At 37.0% G+C, this 18833-nt stretch overlaps 1 protein-coding gene across 1 annotated transcript; it reads right to left on the bottom strand.

The window, feature by feature from the left end:
- Positions 1 to 744: 744 nt before the first annotated feature.
- Positions 745 to 17991, bottom strand: LOC110178847 (inactive dipeptidyl peptidase 10). Its single transcript, XM_086835261.1, is given in 10 exon segments — positions 745 to 1592; positions 1649 to 1809; positions 1867 to 2061; positions 2132 to 3322; positions 3381 to 3938; positions 4039 to 4124; positions 4215 to 4309; positions 4459 to 4672; positions 13800 to 13927; positions 17633 to 17991. Coding segments are annotated over 9 exon segments (3333 nt in total). The 5' UTR covers positions 13920 to 13927; positions 17633 to 17991; the 3' UTR covers positions 745 to 879.
- Positions 17992 to 18833: the final 842 nt, after the last annotated feature.

Below are 18833 nucleotides of genomic sequence, written 5' to 3'. Positions count from 1 at the left end.
TCCATTCACACACATGCACATACACCATCACACAGACAAGATTTTAAAGAAAGGATATATAAAAGAGTAAGGACTTTAAGGACTATGGGGTACCTGGTACTCCAAGTCATTTGGAAGTCGAAAATAAGTTTAACTTTAAGTTGAAAGTCAAAAGAAAAGTATTTTTTAAATCAATAAATACACAAATAATTGTATTCCCTTTAAATTTGAAAAATTCTATTAGTAATTTATAAGTTTTTGATAAAATAAAAGTTAAACTTAGAATTTGTTAAACTTATAAATAATTCTTTATAATATATATATAAAACCTTATACACCTTTATAGAATACCTTTAAATCATTTTATATAAATGATGTAAACAAATTGTTATGTATTTTTAAAGATTTAATCTTTATACAATAAATAATGGTTGCTTTAATTAGTTGAATTTAGTAAGTAAAATAATTAAATTAAATAAGCAGAAGAAAGGGAGTACTTTTGGTAGCAAAAAGAAGAGCTATTATTTAATACAACCTCAATGATAATCCCAGATTTCTAGCAGGTTGTTTAAATAAAGTTGTGAATAAATATATAAATTATATATTGAGGCAAGAAATGAATATAAATTATTTTAAAGGGCTTGGAAATTAATGGAATATAATACAAATATTATACAAAATAGATGCATCTAAACGAAATATAAAAAAAAGATTACAAAACATATAGAAAAATAATATAAAGACATCCTGGCAGGACATGCTATAGAAAGTCTCCCCAAAGGATCCCATTTCCGGGAAAGTTTCACACACACATACACACACTCTAGCACACTCTCACACATACACCCACTGGACACACACAACTCACACACATGGAAGGAAATTCTTCGTCCCGAAGATCTAGTGCTGCAGGATGCGCGACTTTTGTGCCAACGTTGCCTCCGATTGATGAAGCCGCCGCTTGCTACTATAATTGCATAACTTGCCGGCGACCTTGCTGAGGGTGGTGGCCGTGGAGGAGGTGATCAGATCGAACGCCTGCAGCCGATTATCCAGCTCATCGAGGGCCGACAGCGAAGTGCTCGTCGTGGTGGCTGTGAGCAGGGTGGAGAGATTACTGCCAGGATCCCGTTCAGGATCCTGGTCCCCATTCGCATCGCCAGGCGCTTGGGCATCGCCCGCCTGGGTATCGACGGGGCCGGTATCAATGTCGCTGAGCTGATTGGCCAGCGGATCCTCGTCGTAAGGATCGTAGGGGGGTCTTAATTATTGCTTGAACACGAACAGACCCGTGGGGTCCCACTCGTTGTCATCGACGGGGCCGAAGCACTCATCAAAGTACCATTCCATTGTCTTGTAGACATGGCTCAGTGACCTGGCGATGGCATGATCCTCATCCGGATATACCTGATGCCGGAACTTAACCTGTTGCTCCACCAGGGCACGCACCAGCATTAGAGTGTGCTCCTGATGGACCAAGGTGTCGGCAGTGCCATGCATTAGCATCAGATTACGACCCTTGATGTTGCCCGCCTTCATGGTGAGATCTGCCTCCTGCAAGGCCCTCAAATAATCCCCCTTGAGGGGTATATAACGCTCCGTGAAGAAGGAATCTAGTTGGTGAGAAATGTGTTAAGGAACATCAATAGAGCTTCCTTAAAGGACTCACAGTGAAATCCAAAGTTCACAATTGGATTAATGGCCACCGCACACTGGAGCACCTGCTGCGAATCATCGATGAGCATCATGGCTGAGGCATAGCCTCCGTAGCCCCAACCAAAGGCGCAGATTCTCAGTGGATCTATGAACTTCAGATTGTCACGCAAGTATCTGTAAGATACATTTGGTATAAGCATCTCGTAAAGTCAGGGTTTTCATTCTCCTTACGTGAGTACACCCAGTTGATCCTCCACCTCAACAGTGCCCAGTTTTCCATGAACCTGAGTGCGCAACAGTTCCCCCTGGAAGCCACTGCCACGTCCATCGATCTGGGCCACAATGAAGCTCCGCTGACTGGCCAGATACCAATTCCAGTCCACATGGAAGCGTTCCGTGACCAACTGCGAGCCCGGCGAGGCGTCGCTAAGTATGAGAAATGTAACAAAGAAATATTTTTAAATTTATATTAATCTATATCTTCCCTTGAACTTACACATGCAGCACCAGGGGAAAGGCCACATCCTCCTCTTCCCGCATTCCTGGAGGCAAAAACAGCCTCACTTGGGCATGGAATCCATGCCGTATTTCCACACTAAAGGTTCGCATCTGTGGCACTGCCAGTTGGGACAATCGATGGCGCAGGACATCGCCGGCATTCAGGACATAAATCTTATCATTACTGGCCGTCTCCACCAGGTAAACACTGGGCGCCTCTGGACCCAGACACTCCTGCACATAGTAGCTATAGTCTCGGCTGAACTGAACCCGATTATATAGACAATTCTTGGGTATATCGTATAGACAATCATCCGGCTCCAAACGAGCCACAATATCCTCCCAGCGATCACCTCTCTGCGAGATTCGAGCCCGATGCAACCGATATGTGGACTCTGTATTATCGCAGGTGAGACAGGTGGGCGATGAGGATGTAATATATGTCCTATTCGATTCTGTGACATTAAGCTTCAGGCTAATCTTGTAGAGATGCCTCTCCCCGGGTCTCTTCTCCGGTGCGGCCATGAAGTAGACAATCTCATGCGGCTCATCCCAGCCCACAATTTCGGTGACCTCGAAACGACCCATGGTGAGAGGCACCGGACGTCGATCCAGCGAGGAAATGAAGACCACATGACGGTAATGACCATGTTCACCATCCCTCACAGGCAGTCGCTTCAGGAGGTATCCTCCATTGCTAATCTCGTACGTCGTGGTCTCTCCATCTCCTCCTCCTCCACCTCCGCCCTCTGTGAAGTTTATGTGCCGATCCTCTGGCGGCATTTCCTCGGGATTCTGGAAGAGCTTGGAGGCCACAGACTTTTGCAATTGATTGCGAGCAGAGAAGATGGGTCGCTCGGCGGGCAGAACCCAGCCATCGTTGATGGTCACCTCGGTGTGCACGGCCTGGCAGTGGAAATGCGGTGCCCGGCACAAAACCGTGGTGGCTTTGGTCTGTTCCCGATTGGTCACCGTCACCGAGAGATCGATGGGTGAGGCCCAGGTGAGGCCACCCACATAGCTGCCATTGGATAGTTCCGCCGGCAATTTAATTTGTGTGGGAAAGATGTATTTGATAACAGAAAGATTGACCACATTTACGGTGACATTTGGATTGCAGGAACCCGTCTTGGGATACCGTTGACTCATCACCGCCGGGTATTTGATATCGTCACCCATCCAGGTGTATCTGGAAGGTAAAGTGATTATTTTTTGATTCATTTTGAAGGGTTTGTATTGCCACTCACTTGTACTCGTTGACTTCGCTGTCGTTGTAGCTGAGAAAGGCCAGGTAAAGGCCGTCCGGTGAGAACTCCATGCTGCTCCGGCGACTCTCCAGCTCGGGTACCGTCTCATATGTCCAATCTGGAACGCCATTGAAGACCACACTGCTTAGGGTCTCCGTCTCCGAACCCGAACTGGATCCCGAACCCGTTTGCGTTATCCTGCAGACCAGTTCGCCTTGCACCTTGGGCTTGTAGTATATGTCATTGAGGTAGACAAAGGCAATGGCCTGGTTAAGAGAGTTTGGGCCACCGACTTTGCCATTCGAGGAGGAGGAGGAGGAGGCACCACCCGCTGCTGTGGCCGGTCCCAGGCCATTGGCTGCCCCCGCCAGGCTATTAAGGATTATGCTGCCACTGGGCAGGGGGGCCATTGTGGTGCCAGGCGGCGGTGGTGGTGGTGGTGGGGCAGGTGGATTAACAGGTGCCCAAACCACATGCTGCAATCGTGGCGCCTCCGCTATATTCTCCGTTGGTCCCAGCGGAAATGTGTTGGCCGTTTGCACCTCGTATACGTGATGTCTAGGTGAGGAAATTAATAAATCAAATAAATATTTATAAAGATAAATAAATAAAATATTTAAAAATAAATAAAGTTTAGGAAAGTTGAGGTAAAACCCACCTGGAACCCTCCGCATTGCTGTCCGACTGCAGGAGCACATATTTCTGGTCAGGTGCCACAAGAAATGATTCTGCATTCAGTTGGCGCTGTTATTTCAAATATTAAATAAATATTATTAAATATATATGAAATTTATTTAATTTATTGTGAAAAATATATAGTTTTCTTGGACTTACAAATGTGGAATTGGTCATAAGAATGCGTGTGGTGAGATCGGCCATATTGAGTATGGATAGGCCCCCCGTGGGATCGCGATAAACGAGTTCACGTCCTATAAAAATAGAAAGGGGTTTTAATAATAACAATATATATATTATATATACAAAATATAACAAATTAGAATCAAATATAATAAATATTTTAATCTAAATATTATATGTTATATTAATTTATATAATAATATGAAAAGTATAAAAGTACCATTGCTCCAGGTTCCATTAAAGGGCTTCCATTGCAGACTCCTGCCCAATATATCGCTGGGCAGGATGCGTCGTCCTCGGATCCGCAGGCCCTCATCCTCCGGCGATAGCAGGAAGATCGAGAATATGATCAGGCTAAAGACGGCGGCAATAACCAGCAAGGCAATAAAGATGCCACGCCAGTTGCGACGCTCCGGAGAAATGGCCACCAGTTCCTGCAAAGATAAAAGAAATATATTTAATATAAGTAAGTTTAGTAATTATAAAATATAAATAAAATACATAGTCAGGAAATATATATATATATTTGTATATATTTTAATAAGAAATATTATTTAAAGATCATATATTTAAAGTCAAGACACAAAGTTCCATTTTCCACTTTGTGGGAAATATATTCCTTTAAAAGCAGCAGCTCTCTATCTAATTTTTCTTCTGATATATTTCCCCCCTCAATTTTCTTTTATTATTATTTCCTTTTGTTGTTTCCCCACACAATGTGTGACCTCTTCTCATGTTTCATATTTCATATTTTCACATTTCTCGCCTTCTTTTACCACCAATTGGTTAATTGCATGGAGCTGCGCCTTGTTTTTGGGGGACCCCGTTGTTTTAATTAAACTAATGGTCAGCCAGCAAGTATTTGTCAAATGTAGTAAAGAGAATATATATATTACACTACGAGTACTTATCAATGATAGCTATTAATTCCAATATAAATACAATATAAATACAATATATATTCCATAAATTTTTCTCTGCATTTATTTCATTGTTCTCTATCAGTTTTTTTGCTGAAGTTTCCCAGGGAAAAACAAATGGGAAAAGTCAGTCCTTGAAGCGCTTAATTGACAAGTGAATGGCGAGGAAATTAAGGCCAAACTGTAAACAGACACGAAGAAAGTGAATAGGGGAAACGGAAGTGGTTGTTTATATACCCTGCAATAACAAATAAATCTAAGGAGACAGCTTGAAAAAATAACAATAATAAAATATAGTTTTGAATGAACTTTAGTAGAGAATTTTATTTATATTATATATTATATTATATATATAAAAATATGTATGTAAATTTTATAATTTTATATGGATTTTATAAGGGAACTTTATCTATATTTTATTGTATTATTTAAATATATATATTTAATAGCTGTTTCTACATATTATTATATAGTATGTACATATATTCTTGATTAGCATTAATAATTATAATAATTAATAGTAATAATTATAATAATTAATAAATATTTATATTTAATACATTTTTTATATATTATTATATAGTATATATACATATATATTCTTGATTAGCATTAACAGCCGAGTCGATGTAGCCATGTAACCATGTCCGTCCCTCTGTCCGCTTCTATGCTTCCCACTCCCTCTGCTGCTCTTGCTCCCCCTCTCGCTCCCACTCTGTTTAACTCAATTTAAATGGATATCTCTAACTCTCTCTGTGCATCTCCACATGTTGTGCTCTGCTCTGCTCAGCTCTGCTCTGCTCTGCTCTGCTCAGCTCTGCTCAGCTCTGCTCAGCTCTGCTTTGCTCTGCTTGCCTCTGCTCTGCTCTGCTCACCTGTGCTTTTCTCTGCTCACCTACGCTCACCTACGCTCGCCTCTGCTCTGCTCGCCTCTGCTCGCCTCTGCAGATCGTTCTTGCTCTCTTGCTCTCAATTTCACTGTTCTCTTGGCTCGGGGACTATAAATAGAGGCACTTCGGCCGCGCTCGCATCATTCTGTCCTAGGGGTACCTAGCGTCAACATCGTAAGTGATCGCGGAAGTGTTAGTGTTTGGACTCAGCCATTGCACGTGACTGTGTTACTTTTGGCTTTGACTATTGCATTTCGTCATTGCAGTTAGTCTTTGCACTTGGTCAATGCAATTAGTGACATCAACTAATCAATACAATGGATCTGGATAATCTGGATGAAGCCTAGTTCGATGACGTCGTGAATAATACTCAACACTGGATGGAATTAATTATAACACGTGTCTCATCTACAGCGGTAAGTCTTTATCATGACAATTATATTAAACTACCCTCGATTAAATGATCTGCATCTATACCTTAAATAAATGCTGACTCATTGTTGTTTAAAGCCAGCACTATTTTTGTTCATTTTCATAAAAAAAAAATTCCCTAAAATACAGAATAAAATATATATATGTATATATTTAAGTATTTTTCCCACAACTTATCCTAACCCAATTTCTAACAAACTCCACTCTAGGGTATACTTTCCCAAAAAAAATGCTAAATGAATTGAATGCATTTTGCATGTGAGGCAAAGAGTTTCGCCCCTGCCCCTGCCCCAGCCCCTATCCCTTTCCCTTTCCATGTTTTTTTTTTGTGCCACGCCCCCTCCACAAACAAAAACACAAGCACACACACACACACACATAGACACAACCACACATAATCCTTCGCCTTCACTCAATTTGCACTTGGCCCGGGTTCGGATTTCTTAACGAAGGATTCGCATTGTGATTGTGTGTGCTTTTGGTTTTGGTTGTTCCTTGGAAATTCGATTCCTGCTAAAGTCCCCCCCCCAAGTGCTGCTGACTGGGCTTGTATTGAAATTTAATTAAAAATGTATGTAGCATGTGCACTTGCCGGCGGAAATGGGAAATGGAAAATGGAAAATGGATGCAGGCGCTGGTGCTAATTGAAATTACAAAACTAATTCTATTACTTGAGGTCGAGTGGGAAGAACTTTTTGGGCCAAAGAGCATGCATAACATAGAGATGGCTGCCGTTTTATGACCGACTATATTTTCCTTGATTTTCCATTGGCCATGGCGAAAAACCCAGGGAAAAGTTCAGTCTGAGTGAGAGAGAGAGAGATAGAGAGAGAGCCATGAAAAGTTTTAAGCTGTACAATTTCGGGTTTAGTTTTTGCCGTTTGATGAGGCCATTAAAGTCACTTGGCATTAACTCGATTTCCGGTGTTTACGACGCTGTGTTTTTTTTTTTTACACATTTTCTTTTGCAGTAAAAAAAAACATCATTAAGCTAGCTTTTAAAACCGATTTCAAGAACTATATATTTTTAAAGAGCTCAATTTTTTTGATATAAATCATAATTGATTTACTATTACATTTCCTGTTCAGCATTTAATTTGAACCAAAAGAATTGCCGGAACTTGCAATAAAATTATCATAAATAATTTCTGTCAAGGAAAATGTGTGGAAAAGCAGCAATTTCTGACCTACAAAAGGACACAAAAAAATAAAGGATCCCAACATCAATTTATGGCCATTACAAAAAACAAAACAAAACAAAAGCAACGAGTGAGAGGGAGAGCCCATTTAGTGTCCGGCGATTGTAAATTGTCTGACATTTGATGGCGGCCAATTGTCCAGGATCCAGCGTCCTGTGTTCAGCCTCCTGCGGTGTCCTTTGGTGTCCCGTAGCTGGGCAATTGATGTCCCTTCATTAGCTATTAATGCCAGTTGGGGCAATAAAAAGGTGTGACAATTGCCAACAGGAGGAAGGAGCTCTTAAAGCTTGGGGTTTTGTATTTCAAGGAAAAGCCTTAGAAACAAAGTTAAAACTAATATTTATTAGTATTATATAGTTTTTCTAAGATTATTTGTAGTATATCCTTTTCATTATTTTCTGACAATTAAGCAAACTCCATTTAGTTCCGCTTTTGTAGTGCCAAAGTCACAACACTTTTTGGCTCTGGTTTTCCCTCTCTTGTCACACGGGGCGTATACGCGATGGTTTTCCCAAGTGTCCGCATAATTTTTTTGTGTTTTGTTCAAATGACGACTACTAGATGGGGGGGAGGGGAGAAAGGTTAAGGGAAATGGAAATGGAAATGCTGTTAGCAGCATTTGTTGTTCGCCAATTTCTGTGTTGGCCTTTTGTTGCCGGAGTTGAAGCCTTGGGCAAAACGCCAAATGCAGGCGCTTTGTGAATGCGTTCACAGCTCATTAAACGCTCATTGCGGGAAAAAGGTAAGGGACCCAAGCACCATTCCCATTCCCATTCCCATTCGCATTTCCACACCCATTTCCCATTGGTATCCATATTATCGATCGTATCGTCTGCATTTGCATTCCCTGGCTCCGGACATGGTACTATTGAATCCCAGTTTCTGGCTGCGGCATTTCGCGCACTTCCTGCCTTTCCTCATTTACCCTGATTACCGCCAAGGTTGTCTTTCAATTGTTCGATTTGGCACTGAACAAAAAAAGGTACTAGGGATATTTAATAAAAATATATTTATGTTAGTTGGGATTCTTGAGAAATTTGTAAGGTTTTTAAAAGCCTGAACAATGTGTTTAAAAGTATGTAATACAATGTTTTGGGAAGCAAATTTAATGTAAATTTGTTTTCTTTTTAATATAACATTTTTCAACATTATTTTTGACACATTTTTTAAAGTTTTTAAAAACACTAGTGATTACTTTAGGACCTTCTTCCAAATATATGTATATATTAATTCTTGAATCATATTTATTTTGCCAACTTCTAAAGTCAAAACATTTTAGTTGAGGTTCTTTAGAAATTTGTAAGGTTTTTAAAAGCCTGAAAAATGTGTTTAAAAGTATGTAATACAATGTTTTGGGAAGCAAATTTAATGTAAATATGTTTTCTTTTTAATATAACATTTTTCAACATAATTTTTGACACATTTTTAAGGGTTTTAAAAACACTAGTGATTTTTTAGGGCCTTCTTACAAATATATGTATATATTTATTCTTGAATCATATTTATTTTGCCAACTTCTAAAGTCAAAACATTTTAGTTGAGGTTCTTTAGAAATTTGTAAGGTTTTTAAAAGCCTGAAAAATGTGTTTAAAAGTATGTAATACAATGTTTTGGGAAGCAAATTTAATGTAAATTTGTTTTCTTTTTAATATAACATTTTTCAACATAATTTTTTACACATTTTTTAAAGTTTTTAAAAACACTAGTGATTACTTTAGGACCTTCTTCCAAATATATGTATATATTTATTCTTGAATCATATTTATTTTACCAACTTCTAAAGTCTAAACATTTCCTTGTACTTTAACTATCCCAAAAGCAAACCCTTTAGATTTTTCTTTCTAAATTGCCTTGGGTTTATTTTTGCCAAAAATTTCTTTTTTTTTTTTGATGCTTCTTTAAAATGCAACCAAAGCCGACAGCTGACAAAGCCATAGGCGATGCCAAGGTTTTTCTGGACAGGAGGGGATGCATCTTTTATGGGCTGCCACTCAGTGGAGGAGGCACTGGAGATGCCACTGACAAGTGCATATGCTTGAAAATACTTTGTTATTGTTGATTTTGTGTGTATGTGTGTAGGAGGATAACCACAAAGGTTTGTTTTCTCTGTCCATTTTATCTTTTCCTTTTCTGTTTTTCCTTTTGCTTGTATCCTGTGTCCGAACAGGAGTCCGAGGCCACCTACCTACCATATGGTTGCATTTTACGACTTTTGTCTGCGGCTTACTTTTTTTTACTTTTTTTGCTCTAAATTGGATAACTTGCTGGCAGGATAATCCAGCAGCAGGCAGACTCCTCTTTACATCCTTATATACCGAGGAATTTTATTTTATTTTCCAGCTGCAAATAATTGCCCCGCAAATATGTAGTTTTCTCCCATACAAAGGCTTTTTTTCCCCCATCAACAATTGATATGGAAACGGAAAAGCAAAGAAATGGTGATGAAAAGCGTAATAAAAGTCGATTTAAAGAGTGAGGTAAAAGGAGGGGGGAAATCGCCAGGGAAATAAATCATATATGGTAAAGGGATTTTTTAAGCTCTTATCTGTCTCTGTGTTTAATTGTTCTGAATGAATAGATCTATATCCTGATGTCAGTATATTTTAGACTTATAAATCTATATATCCTGATGAATTTATATATTTATTTTTTTTTGCAATTTAAGATAGAGTTGTAAGTTATTTTTTATTATTTCCAAGCTGCTATTAAGTCAGTCGTGTTGAAACATATCCTATGAGACTTTGTGGCGGTTTCTCCAGCTGCATTTTATGGCCGACCATTATTTCCAGCGAACGACTCACACATTCTGTATGCTGCATTTTTGGGATTTTACTCTCATTTCCCCTTGGTTTCCCCAAGCAGCCCCAAGTGCTTAATTGGATTTTGAGGGGAAAAAAAAGGAAAAACAATGACGAATGCAAGTGGCTACAGCTGCGATTCCTGCTGCGTTTACTGTGGCAACTGCTGTTAACCGGCGATAAGTTTCAGGACAACAATGGGCAGGTCCTGTTGTCAAAGGCGCCAGTGGAAATTATAAATCCACTCGCAGAGAGAAAGAGAGAGAGCGAACAATGGACACTAAGTGTTAATGCGCTGCCCTCATAAGTATGCTATACAATTTCAGTCACTCACTTGGCGCTGTTTCCGAAGGACTTTTTCTTTTTCGAATGTGTTTACACGTCTTTTACGATTTTTAGTTGGTTTTTATGATACGAATTTTTATAGGATTAAATATTATATTTAAATAATTATTTACTGAGTGTAATATTCGCTTAATTACATTTCTTTCTAAGATTTTGTGGTCTGTCTGGGAACTTGGCTTCGGAACTCACTTCGTAGTGCATTTTATAGGCCTTATAAATATGATTTCAAAGGGTTTTTTTTTTGTTATAATAATTAACTTTGAAAGGATAACAAAAACACAGGACCTTGTGTCCAGTGTTAATCCATACTTTTCGGCTGTCACTGCTCAACTAAATGTCGGCTTTTAATTAGAAATTGCACAGAAAAAAGTTATAGTCCTGACCAAAAAGAAGAAGAGCCAGAATAGGCCAAGAGACAGCAGTAAGGACATAGAGGGAAAGAGATAGATAGATAGATAGAGAAAGAGAGAGAGAGAGGGAACCAACGGCATTCCAAAAATGGTTCCCGTGAGGAATGGCGAAAAAAATCATTTGCAACATTGAAGGCAAAAGCGGAGAATGTTGAAATGGAAATGGAAGACTACACTTGGACTTAAAAATATCACAAAATAATAATAAAGAAGGAAAGTATATAAATATTTTTGAAATTTAATATTTATTTTTTATGATATTTATTTATTTTAGTATTTATTTCAATAGGCAGAAAACAGGCCCCAAAAACAGGCTATCATTGCATTAAAATCAAATCAAAATATCTTCTGTTTGGAGGAAATTTTTTATAATATTATCAACAATTTTAGTTAAGTTAATATGACTTAAATATAATGTTTTTTTTCTTACAAAACACAATTAAAATGTCAAACTGTTTCCTTTTTTTTTAAATACTTTTTAATTGCTAAAAAAATATAGTATATAATATATTATTGCTTAGACCTTACCATATAATTTTTTCGAGTATATAGCGCCCACACAAAACTTTTTTATTGCCCACACACACCCACACACACACGCCAGAGGAAAAACTTATGTCATTATGATGGACTTTGGGTCCTTTGGCTCATTTATTCGGTGACCCAACCCCACAACTCCTCACATGCCTGCCCGGCTGACAATTATTAATGAAAGGGTAAAAAGTCTAACCAAAGACCTTATCCTTATCGGTCCCGGCATGCAAAATTTATTGTCTACTTTTATTTATTGATCCGAGTTCTTCGCGGCGTCTTTATCTTGGCCGGAAAAACTTCACAACTCTTTAGGCCAAGTAGGAAAAACGTATGTCGCAGTAAAGGGGAGAAGAAAAAGGATAACAATATATAGAACTATAAAGTATAATCAAAGGAAAATGCAGTTCTCTTATGTTAAGTTAGCTATGTAAGTTATTTCTTAAATAATATATTTATCTATAGGGACTTTAACTTAGTATAATGCTTTTTAAATTATATACTGTTTATACCCCAAGAAAATCATTGATCCTGATTTTATTTCCGCGAATCACAGAGCCATGTCACATTAAATTCAGTAATAAAATATTTATTCGAAGCCGTCGACAAAGTTATAAAAAAGTGAAATGCTTTTCAGCTGTCATTATTTGCTCATTTAAATCGAACGACGACAACGAGTTATTTGCAGATTTTAACAAAAACAAAAAGAAAATTAAAGCAAAAAAAAAAACAAAAAACATATTAAAAGGGTCTCAACTGAGAATAATTAAATGCGAATCAAGTCCCCTCTCGGCAACCGTAATCAGCTTCTGGCAAAAAGTTTTTGCTTCAATTTGTCGCCAAAGAAAAGTTTTGCAACTGCCTGAAGAGAAGAGAAAAGTGTTTGCCAAGTTTTTGAAGCTAGATTTGACAGAGTAAAAAATAGCTAAAAATACAAGAAATAATTAAAATTAATTAAGAAATAATACATAAAAAATATATATCAATAAATAAAGTATTTACTAGAATATACAAACACTAAAACTACATGCAAGTTGTGATAGCTTTATAAATCCTTCCATAAATTCAATAATTTCTATGTTTAAAACTGACTACTTACTTTTCGTCCTATCTTGTATACTAAAGTGGCATAAAATAGCCAAAGTGACAGTCCTTAAGAACCTTTTCCTTAACAAATTAAATTTGAGAAAGGAAAATCAGGGCATGGCTCAATTATTTGCTGGGCGCTATAAATTTTATTTGTATTTTATTAGTTTATGTCTGCACCCCCCTCGTATTTCGGCTCCCAAAACTCCCAAAAATAAGGTAATAAAGGGCAGGAAATTGACGTTATGGACCCACTTATTTATAGCCAAATAGAAAGTGGAAGCAGGTATATATATATATAAATATATATGTATATATATCGATATCAGCAGCCGCTATGTGCCCTGGCAAATCGAGTTTTGTGTTTTATTTATGGCCCACAAATACCCCGAAATAATGAAATGCCAATCGAAATCTCACTCCCCCCCAAAGTCAATTACCCGCCCTTGAGCTTGGAGTGTATAATTTGAAAATGTATAAACTGTGAAATCTGAAAGGGGACAAGGGAAAGAGAGAGAGAGTCCTGTTGTTTTATTTATGAATTCTATGCCTCAAAGGACCAAGCGGGAATATATTTATCTGTGGCGCGTCTGAAGGCAATTAAAGGAGCCTAGAAAAACGAAGACGACACTTAATCCCTTTAAGGTCCTGGCACAACCCCCAAAAAAAGACAAAGACAAAAGGCATTTGCATACTTAATTAACTTGCCTAAAATATGTATATTTGATATTAAAAAAAAAAAATCCAAGGCGTGAATATAAATATAAATTAAAGGAAAAATCATAGCAACTACTTTGCCCCTTATCCTTGAAATATTCCAAGCAATAAAATAATCATTAAGTATTGTGGAGAAAACATGATCAAGATGGCGTGAAATATGTATGCAAATTAGGTGTAAGAAAAGTCCTGTAACAGCTTCTACTTAGTATTTTTTTTTTGTATTTTCTCACCTCATCCTTGGGCACCAGAGTCACCTTTTTGATGGTGGGCGCACTGTTGTTAACAACGACCGTTTCCCGTTTCAACGATGGCCGCTTTAATGCCGAGTGCGGCTTTTGTATCTCAACCATTGTGGATGCTGTGCGAATTATTATTATCACGGGGAGGGATGATGATGGTTTGGGATAAGATGGGTTGATGATAAGATGTCTTATTAGTCGGCGGAAAGTTGCTTAGCCCCCTCCCCCCGCCCCAGCTATGTTGGTCTATGAATTCAGTTAGAGTCTCAGCCTTGGCATCAGCTTCAGCTGTTGCCAAGTCAAACGGCTCATTAATCAAACAAGAACGGCCATTATAGCAGGCATTAAGGTATACACTGAAGGAAATTTGGCTTAGGAATTATAGGGAGTTGAAATATTATATAAATAAGGCAGTGCAAAGGTTGAAAATTAGTATTATAAGGATGCAGGAATTAATTAAATCATATATATACAAAAAGAATTAATAGGAAATGTATAATAGATGTAGGGATAATATTTTTAATATTTTTATTTTGACAAGATTTTGGTTTTAAATAAGTCTTTTGAATACTTTAATCTAAAGACTCATTTGAAAATATGTGTTATTATTGATTGGTTTATTTTAATTGCTTGGACAAAAAACCTAATTATTTCTTCTTTAAAGAATTAACTGAAAAAGAGTCTTTCACTCTTTTCAACAGAGTGTAAAACTTAAAGTTAATTACAAAGGAAGTTATCTAAGGTTTCCTAATTAAAACACCTGTTGCTTGCCTTGAACAAGATCAGGATTATTATCCTTTCTGAATAGTATACAATATATTTTTGTAGCAGTGTCTTTTCTTGCTGGGATTTTCGTGGCTTGACTTTGTAAGCTGTGTGGACATACACATACGCCATGCTGTGCGCCAGGCATTATCTAAATTAGAGATGTGTGTGTCGTAAAGATTCCCAGCTCTCCGTCACAGAGACCAAGGAGACTTCTTCCGGCCCAACACCGGGCTATATACATACATACATAGGTATGTGTCTTTTAATGAGCTGTTTATGCAATCATCAGTCCTCGTACCCGGAGCCTCCTTGTCTTTTTTTTTTGGGACAATAAATTCAGGCCCATCTGACTTGGTGGCGAAATGAAAAATTGAATAATCGCGGCAATGTCAGGCGACTTAACCTGAACGCGTCCGCATAATGTGACCGACGTCATGATTATAATAATAATAATGATGTGGCGGCAGTGTTCGCTGCCAGATAAACGACTTAGAGGCGGAATAGCATACAAAAAATTGAATTAGTCGAGGGTTTCTTCTTCCCACATAATATATATATATACAGGAAAGCCACATTTCAATGGAAATCGGTGTGGAAAAGTATTGACCAAGAAGTGAAACTTCAACAGAATCAGCAGCTGTTTTGGCTGGAGGAAAAATGGAAATTTTGGGGGGTGGGGGAAAGAAAGAAAAGGGAAAACTTGAAGCACATTTGCAATTTGCATATTGCTCAGCAAGTTTGAGTCTAGGGGAAAATTCGAAGAAGGGAAAATTCAGGGAAAGGACTATGCAAATGTTTGGCTCGCACAACACTGCGTATGATTGATGTGGTTGGTCAGTTGCTTACTTCGACGCTTGTTTGCATAGGTTTTCCTCAGGTTCTTTTTCACTTTTTCCTTTCCTTAAATGTTTTTCCTCTTTTTCAGCCTTTTAATATAAGTCCCTTTCTTATTGTTGTTGTTAAATTCTGCGTTGCCGAAACAGGAAACTATTCTTGGCCAAGCAAAGTTTCCGCTTGTAAAACTAAGAAAATATATATAATTTTTCGGCAAGGAAAAGTTTCTTAAGGTTAAATAGTTTTCCAAAAAGAAAAGGATTATAAAGATCTTGCTTTAGAGGTGGAATTTGTCGGTTTACTTTAATTTAAGATATAGTCAGCAGCTCAACTTTGACCTGATTAAGACCGCTGTGTAGCTAAAGTGATTTTAAAAATTGATCCAACACCCAGAGGAACCTGATATTGTTTTTCTTCCTGCCTGTCCCAGTTGCTGTGACCTATCAATTCTCAATCCCTGAAGCTCGGCACTGGCATATATCAATGCCCCATCAAGGGGCACAGGGACACATGTTGAAGAGAGCTCTCTGCAAACAGAGAAGATGGCCGGAGGAGGTTCCAGCCAGCGGAACTAAGATTGAGAAGAAAAAATAAAGCCAGCAACAGAATATATAGCTCTTGGCTTTAGGTTGGGCAAACTTTTTGTCTTGTGGGTGTGTGGGGGGTGTGTGTAGGGGGTGTTTGTGCAGCAGCTGCAGCTCCTGGTAGGAGGTGTATAAGCCCGGGCATTGACACACTTTGCTCAGCCTGTCCGCTGCTCTGTTTGTTTGCATTTTGTACGCCATTGAGCAGGAAATTAAAAATGTCCATAAAGATTTATATGAGAACATATTACCACATATGTATGTATGTATATGTATGTGAGTGGCTCACGCACACATGATTAGCTGCACTGCCACAAAATGCTGGGTATTTTTCTAGGGTATTTTGCATACAGTTTCCTTACTTTCTTTGGTTCATAAATATAATTATAAGTATAGGATCTTCCTTTTAAATAAAAGAAGATATTATTATACTGGCTGTCAATGGTATTTTATTTTATTAATTAATTGTGTGTAAATAAAATAATCACAATGTAGATAAATAATAACAGTTTTATGGTATTTTGGCAATTTTTAGGACAAATCTAAATTTTGAAATCTCATAACTCAATTAAAAAAGCATTAATTTTTGACCGATTTTTGACAATTTTAACGATGTAACCCCTTTCCTTTTTTTAAAAAATGGGAACTTTCTGAAAAGTTTTTTTTGGCCGGAGATTGGCTAAAAAAAATTCGACTATTGATGCCGATCAAGAATATATCTAATTTATAGGGTCGGAAATGACTCCTTCACCTTCTTTTAAGCTTCTGACTGAAGGTCCATTACCATTTTTTAACCGATATTAACAATATTTTTATTGAAAATTTTTCGACAAATCAAAATTTAAAAATATGATAACTAAGCCAAAAAAGCATTAATTTCAAATCGGAAAGTTGTTCTGTTCTTATTTTTATTAGTTTAAAAGATCTGCATACCTAAATTGAAACTTTAAACAATTAAAATTTTTGTCAATATTTTAAAATGTTAACAATGAAAAAAAAAGGTTTAAAAATTTAAGAAAAAAATTTCAAAAATTTGGTTGCTTTCTAAATGCCTAGAAAGTTTCGCCTGTTTATACTGATCAAGAATATATATGATTTATAGGGTCGGAAATGATTCCTTCACCTTCTTTTAAGCTTCTGACTAATATTATAAGTCCCTGCAAGGGTATAAATATCTAAGCCTCTACTGGTATGATTTGTTAGTACAAATTCATAAATATTATTTAAAAGTAAATAAAATTATATAAATAAAAATAAAAATATTACAATTTTGCTTTGATTTATTTTTAAATTATTTTAATTTGAATTAATTTGAGAGCTTAATAAATTCGATATATAAAATGAATACTTAAAATAAATTTTAATATAAGCCAAGTTTCTTTAATTTTATATATTTTTTTACTTCTCTGTAATTTGTATTAATGTTTATCCCTATTGTTGTCATTTGTTCTAAGTTTGTTTTGTTTTCCTGGAGCGTTCAAACCGGGGAATGAAAGAAAGGATAAAAAAGTAAAATAAAAGGATGAGGAGGAAGTAAACTGGAGCAGGTGAAATGGCATAACACACACAAAAACAACAGCTGTTTTCGGGGGCAAACAACTTCATCACACTTTATCCCTTACCCAGGCAATTTCCCACCTTTTATTATTAGTTTTATTTATTCGTAGTTTTTCGTCTTGTCTTCTCAAATTTCTATACTATATTTTTTTACATTTTTGGGCTGTAGTATTTTCTAAGTTTATTTTATGCACTGTGAAATATATTGACCACCAAAAATAATAACAATAACATCAATCGGACCGGAGAGGAGGTGAGACGGCGGCGATGAAGTGAGATAGAAAAAGAAAGAGAGAGTGCGGCGAACGACCGGACGGGAGACGAACGCGAGAAATGCGAAAGCTGCGGAAGTCAAGCGACGACTGAAAGTGAAACCCAAAACGAGAACGAGGAAAAGAGCGAACACGAGACTGCATGCCAAACAGAGAACAGAGAATGGCGGAGCACAGGAACTAACGGTGTTTTACATTCCAAACGCTCCGCCATTTCTCTGCTGCGTCTGCGTGTGTGTGTGTGTCCGTGAGCGTGCGTGCGAGAGATGATGCACTTGAAGAAATAAATAAAAGAAGAAATATAAATTAATTGCAAAAGGGATAAAAACAAGACTAAGGAATGCAATGGATAAAAAAATGTATCTAAATATTTTTGGTATTTTTTGATCTGCCATCATTATTTGTATGAATGGACAGGACTGCCCTAAATGATAAACGCAATATATTGATACCCTTTCTGGGTCTTATTATTTTAGTCAGGAGCTTGAAACTAGGTGAAGGAGTCATTTCCGACCCTATAAATCATATATATTCTTGATCAGCATGAACAGAGGAGTCGATCTAGCTATGTTTGAAGGGAAATAAAATTTTTGAAATTTTTCTTCAAATTTTATCGTTAAAATTACAAAGTTAACACTTTCAAAAATTGACAAATTTTAATTTTTTTTATATTTCTTAATTTAGAATGCAGATTTAATAACCTAATTAAAACTAACCCAGAACAGTTTTCTGAATCGAAATTAATGGTTTTTTGGCTGAGTTATAATAAAAAACCTGCAAGTATATAAGAATTTCTACTCCACGAATTTAGCTTTCTTTCTTGTTAAAAACAAATTAGAATGGCATTTTCTCTTAATATATATTCCTCCCCAGTATGAAGCTCTATATATTCTTTATTTAGTAATATAAATTTGGGTATCTGAATTTTATATTTAATACTAAGAATGCTTATTAATTGAAATTGAAATACCTAAAAAATACAACAAGTGTTCCTTTAAATATATGAATAT

The sequence above is a fragment of the Drosophila serrata genome, unplaced genomic scaffold (genome assembly GCF_035046125.1).
Source record: "Drosophila serrata isolate PLE 108 unplaced genomic scaffold, ASM3504612v1 contig_276, whole genome shotgun sequence".
NCBI lineage: Eukaryota > Metazoa > Arthropoda > Insecta > Diptera > Drosophilidae > Drosophila > Drosophila serrata.
The sequence above is the reverse complement of the archived record's forward strand: the minus strand, read 5'-3'. Positions and strand labels throughout refer to the sequence as shown.